This window comes from Erinaceus europaeus, chromosome 2 (genome assembly GCF_950295315.1).
Source record: "Erinaceus europaeus chromosome 2, mEriEur2.1, whole genome shotgun sequence".
Lineage (NCBI taxonomy): Eukaryota > Metazoa > Chordata > Mammalia > Eulipotyphla > Erinaceidae > Erinaceus > Erinaceus europaeus.
The window spans coordinates 184,490,182-184,496,181 of NC_080163.1; the positions used below are offsets into that span (position 1 = coordinate 184,490,182).

Here is a 6,000-nt window from a genome sequence, read left to right on the forward strand (position 1 = left end):
TCTTTGCCCCATAGTCAGAGAGTCCCCAGGAAAACAACTGTGGGCATCCCTCCTTCCAGCCCCTGCAGAGGGAGTCTTCTGAGGCCAGTGAGCTCATCCTTTACTCCCTGGAGACAGAGGTGACAGTCACAGGGACAGACAGGTAGGTATCCTTTGCACTGAAGGGCTCAGTGGTTGGAAAGAGGAAGAACTGGAAGAACCACTCCATGCTCTCCCAGTGGGCTGTGCGTGCAGGATTGAGAGGCGAGGCCTCGATGGGGCAAGTATCAGCTATGCAACCTCAGTTTCCCTGGTTCTGGGTGGAGGTGCCCAGGGCTCCTGGTGGGAGGAGGTAGTGCTCATAGGAGGAACAGGGTGCTGATTCTAGGGGTTCTGGGTGGAAGGGTCCAGTTGTTTACTCACTAGTGTGTTATTCTTTTGCCCCACCCCACTGGCACTGCAGCAAGTACTGTGAGAAAGAGATTGAGGAGGTACCTGGAGACCAGTACCATGATGCCTCCCCTAGGGCCTCCTCTGTCGACTCAAAGGATCAGAGTCTACCTGGGGGTAAGTGAGGGCAGACCAGGACCCATGGACTGCTCATCCAGCTTTTCTGGGCATTTATGGTGACTTTGACCCATCATTCTTAGGGACCTCAGAGTCTGTTGCACGAGACATATAGTTCCTGCTATTGCATGAGGACTCTGGATCCCAGCTACTCACTGGCAAGGGCCCAGCTCTGCCACTTCCTATTAAGTGCAACCTCAGTGGTTCATAAAAAGAAACGAGGTTGGGGGTATTGTCGTCCTCATTCTCTAGATGGGGAAACTGGAGCTCAAACACACTGAGTCACTCCCCTGGCTCACCCAGTAATGCCCTGGCTTTGCGCTCCTGACTCCCCACTCTGCTCCTCCAGACTCAGGGGAGTCAGAGGCCGACTTGGAGTGTAGCTTCACCACCATCCATTCCTCCCCTCCACTGCCGGACCCAGGCACTCAGTTTGATATGGCGATGTCCCCCACAACAGGTAAACCAGAGCGAGATTTGGGGAAGGGTAGCATCCGGGCCTGGCTGGGTGATAGTCCTACTCTATAACCTCTGGCCACATGTCAGTCCTGCATTTGGCATCCATAGAGCTTCCATTTCCTCTCCTAGTAGCTTGAATCTTTATCCTCTCCTCGGACTGGTAGCAGTTGGGTGTGTGACAGGCAAGTCCAGGTTTCTCCTTTGTTAAGCATCTGGCATCATTGTCAGGGCGTCTGCTGTGACTCATGGTGTTGACAATTCTTTCCTGCCCGCCCTCCCTACCCTACTCTCTGCCTCTTCCCAGGATGCCCAAATACCACGGAAGAGTTGTCCCGGCCTGAGGTGCCAAGCATACCCAGCAGCTCCCTGCCCCAGACACCTGAACAGGAGAAGTTCCTCCGCCACCACTTTGAGACGCTTACTGACACCCACCCTGAAGGTAGGACCCTACCTCCTCTGCCCCCTGCCTGCCTGGCTGGAGCAGGGCTTTCCCCGGCACAGCATGTGAGGGTGGGTGAGAGGGAGCTTCATTTTCCCTGCCCCACCAGCTCCCAAGCTTGCATATTGTCTTGCTGACAGCAGGTTTGGCATATCTGGGGTGGCCATTACCCAGGACTGGTCGACTGGAGGGATCTGAGGGCTCCCTTGTCTTCTTATCCTAGAACTCTTCCTTGGATCACTGCAAGACTTGAAGACCTCTGATGCTGAGGATGACTTCTTCAATCCCCGGTTGAGCATTTCGGCCCAGTTCCTCTCTCGCCTCCAGAAGACATCCACGTAGGAGTTAGGGAACTAGTCAATGCCCCACTCCACCCACGAGCCCCTCTGACTTCCCTGAATGGAGCTGTGTCCCCCCTCAGCACCTCCAGGGCAAACACTTCCTCCTGGTTTCTGCCCCACAGGTTCACCCACGCCTTCCCACCTCGGCTGCCCCTACACCTCATGACGTCCCCAGAGGTGAAACTTGTGGAACATGGCGGCAGCCAGCCCAGAACAGATCCTCTGAGAGCAGGTACTGGCTGTGCCTCCCCAGGCAGGACCAATGTGAGTACTGGAGCTCCCTTCCTCTGAGCACAGGGCTAGGAGCCTGAAGACCTTGTCCTCATCTTAGGACTATACGTGCAGGTTCCATCTGGGGGTAAGGCTGAGGATCACCTTGAGACCCTGGAGTCCTGGCACCCGCTGAGTGAGTGCCCCCTTCCCAGACTGACAACCTTGGTGCCCAACTAAACCATGAATGGGGATGGTCAGGGTCCACTTAGACTGTGCAGCCACCGTGGGCTGGGGCTCTGCACCAGTTCTGTGGTAGAGGTGTGAGAGTCAGCAGTCGCTTCCTTTACAGCCCCCAGCCTCACAGGTATGGTGTCCTGTGCCCCCTCCTCCTCGGCGCTGCCCACAGACAGGAAGCCTCCGACACCCACTACTGTTTGCACATCAGGCCTGCCTCAGGACATCCACACTTCTCTCACCTGTTCCTACGTGGAGGCCACTGCCAGCTCCCGTGCTAAGATGTCACACAACATGTCCCTCAGTGACAGTGAGGGCCCAATTCCAGTTGAGTTGGCAGTGCCCCTCCGTACACCCTCATCTGTAGGGGAGCTGGCCTCCCTGACCCAGGAGCTCCAAGCCGTCACCGCCCCAGCAACACCTGACTCTGACTGCAAAGGCCAAGAGCCTGCCCCACCCTCCTGGGGAAACCATGAGGCCCGTGCCAACCTGAAACTCACCTTGTCAAGTGTCTGTGACAGACTCGTGCCACCTCCTCCCCCACTGGAGCCATCAGCCACATGTGTCTGGTCCCAGGAGACTGTGGTCACCCAACCCAGTGTCACAGTCACAGCATCCACTTCACCAGCCCATAGTTCTGTGGATGTAAACACCCCAAGGCTCCACAACGCTACCTCTCTCCCAAGGCTCCTAGACTCTGAACCTCTCAATACCTCTGCCCACTCTGAGAGCCCACTTCTTCCAGAGGCCAAGCCTGGAGTCACTGGCAGTGTCACCTCCCTCCTGGAGCCCACCTCTGGTGAGTACCACCCTTGGGACAAGTTATTACTCCCTAAACTCATTCTGTAAACCAGCTGGCTCAGTTCCAAAGGTGGACACTTGATCTGGCCACTCATTCATTGCTTGCTTAATTACTTTTGTTGTTGTTATTGTTATTTACCAGAGCACTGCACAGCTCAGGCTTGTGGTGGTATGGGGGATTGGACCTGTGACTTCAGAGCCTCAGGCATGAAAGGCTTTGCAGAACCCTTATGCTGCTGTCTCCACCACTTTTGCTTAAATATTTAGTGAGCATTTTTTTTAATATGTATTCCCTTTTGTTGCCCTTGTTGTTTTATTGTTGTAGTTATTATTGATGTCATTGAGAGGGGAGCGGAAGACAGAGGAGGAGAGAAAGACACCTGCAGACCTGCTTCACCGCCTGTGAAGCGACTCCCCTGCAGGTGGGGTAGTGAGCACTTTCTGTTGGGCTTTATTTATTTATTTAAATTTTTATTTATTTTCCCTTTTGTTGCCCTTTTTTATTGTTGTTGTAGTTATTGATGTCATTGTTGGATAGGACAGAGAGAAATGGAGAGAGGAGGGGAAGACAGAGAGGGGGAGAGAAAGATAGACACCTGCAGACCTGCTTCACTTGTGAAGCGACTCCCCTGCAGGTGGGGAGCTGGGGGCTCGAACCGGGATCCTCACGCTGGTCCTCGCGCTTTGCAAGGCGTGCGCTTAACCCACTGCGCTATCGCCAGACTCCCATGTTGGGCTTTATTTTATGCATTGAGACATGGGACATTGTCATCAACAAAACTAGAGAAGTAACACTGTAACTGGGAGAGATGCCCAGACAAAATGTATCAGGTGTGTCAGAAAGTGATAAGTGCTAAGGAGAGAAATAAGAGAAAGAGGTTTGGAGATTGAGAAGTGGGAGTACTGATTATAAGTTGTAAACAGAATGATGAAGGACCATCACAGCCACAGCCCATATTCGAACCCCAGTACCACATGGGAGTGCCATGATACACTTAAGAGGGAAGTTCCAGTACTGTAGTCTCTCTTTCTCTTTCTTTATCTTTCTCCCCCCTCTCTGTCCCTCTCTTCTTTCATTGGGGGGAAAAATTGACCCAAATGGAGTCAGGTGGTAGCACAGCGGGTTAAGCGCAGGTGGTGCTAAGCATAAGGATTGGCGTAAAAGATCCCAGTTTGAGCCCCCAGCTCCCCACCTGTAGGGGAGTCGCTTCACAGGCAGTGAAGCAGGTCTGCAGGTGTCTGTCTTTCCCCCTCTTTGTCTTCCCCTCCTCTTTCCATTTCTCTCTGTCCTATCCAACAACAACGACTTCAATAACAATAACTACAACAACAATAAAAAACAACAAGGGCAACAAAAGGGAAAATAAGTAAATATAAAAAAAAATTTTTTTAAATTGACCCAGGAACATGCTAGGCCCCAGCTCCACAAAAATGAAAGAAACAGAATGAATAGAAAGACTTCAGGGAGATGGTGGCATTTGAGCAACTTGTGAGAAGTGAGGGAAGGGACCCTTGGAGACTAAGGAACATCCCTCTCTCAGCCACTTTAGCTTCTCTCAGACTAGTTAAAAAGTTGAGGCATCTCTTTCACTGTCCTCTACCCCTAGATGCACTCAGTCTGGTCCAGGCCAGCCCTGGACACTGGGGGGAGCATGGGGTGCCAGCTGGGGTGCAGCCCCCAACTCCCCTGGAGCTGAGCAGTGTGGAAACCATTGTACATAGACTGCAGACTGCCTTCCAAGAAGCCCTGGACCTTTACCGCCTGGTAAGTCAAGCCCTAGAATGAGGGCAGAATCAGAGGTGCTCCCTGGGAGTGCCTGGCTGCGGTGACCCCTAATCTAACCAGGTTGGCACCCTTGCAGGTAGCCCCCAGTGACCAGGAAAACAGCGAGCAGCGACAGGCACGGAACAAGCTGACTTCCACCTTCCTTTGGATCCACAGCCAGTTAGAGACCAGTGACTGGCTCAATAGAACAGATATGACCCTAGCCCAGGCTCTGCCAAGTCCAGGTCCCCCCTCCCCACCTACATTGTGCCCCCTGGCCAGCCCAGACTTGCGTGCCCTGTTGGAACATTATTCGGAGCTACTGGTGCAGGCTGTGCGGAGGAAGGCGCGGGGCGACTGAGGGCCAGAGCCCTCATCCACATCAGCCCAGCTGCTTCTGAAGAAATAAGTATTTTACGCAAATAAATTAGCAGAGTAGTTCCTGGTGCTGTCCTATTCACCCTGTAGGAGGTGGAGTGGGAGGCTGAGAGCAGCACTAGGGTGGACCAGGCCAGGGGCTCACATATGCTCAGTGCTGTGCCCTCATCAGGGTTGCCAGCAGGGAAGGCAAAACCAAAGTTCCCAAGAAACTTGGGGGGTCTGGGTAGTGTGGTGTGTTATCTCTCCCTTTCAAATAAAAATAATGAAAAAAAAAGTCCTGAGGGCCTAAGTAGTGGAGAGGCTGATTAAGTGTACATATTACCATGTGCAAGGACCCAGGTTCCAGTCCCTGGTCCCCACCTGCAAGGGGAAAGCTTCACAAGTGGTGAAGCAGTGTTTCAGGTGTCTCTCTGTCCCTCTCAATTTCTCTCTATCCGATAAGCTTTAAAAAAAAAAAAAAAAGTCAGCCCAAGGGGCCAAGAAGTGACACACCTGGTCACGTGGTTGATTATACATGTTACCACAAGCAAGGGCCCGGGTTCAAGCCCCTCATCCCCATCTGCAGGAGAAGCTTCACAAATAATGAAGCAGAGCTGCAGGTGTCTCTCTTTATCTCTCCCTGCCCCTCTCAATTTTTCTCTGGTCTTTTCAATGAAATGAGAAAAAAAAAAAAAAGGAAAATATAGCTGCTGACAGGTCAGTTTGTCTTATAGGCGGAGGGTAGATAGCATAATGGTTATGCAAACAGACTCTCATGCCTGAGACTCCAAAGTCCCAGGTTCAATCCCCCGCACCGGAATTGTCTTATAGGCACCAAACCC

The 6,000-nt window shown here is 52.5% G+C and overlaps 1 protein-coding gene across 2 annotated transcripts in view; it reads left to right on the forward strand.

The window, feature by feature from the left end:
- Positions 1-5,239, forward strand: part of WDR62 (WD repeat domain 62) — a 63,607-nt gene extending 58,368 nt beyond the window's left edge. For both annotated transcript variants that reach the window (XM_060185785.1, XM_060185786.1), the window contains exons 23-32: positions 15-142; positions 443-546; positions 896-1,006; positions 1,310-1,444; positions 1,668-1,782; positions 1,908-2,049; positions 2,131-2,191; positions 2,348-3,031; positions 4,641-4,798; positions 4,896-5,239. In XM_060185785.1, coding sequence (XP_060041768.1) covers positions 15-142; positions 443-546; positions 896-1,006; positions 1,310-1,444; positions 1,668-1,782; positions 1,908-2,049; positions 2,131-2,191; positions 2,348-3,031; positions 4,641-4,798; positions 4,896-5,159 — 1,902 coding nt within the window. In that variant the 3' untranslated portion in view covers positions 5,160-5,239. The remainder of the gene's footprint in view (positions 1-14; positions 143-442; positions 547-895; positions 1,007-1,309; positions 1,445-1,667; positions 1,783-1,907; positions 2,050-2,130; positions 2,192-2,347; positions 3,032-4,640; positions 4,799-4,895) is intronic.
- The last annotated feature ends 761 nt before the right edge of the window (positions 5,240-6,000 follow it).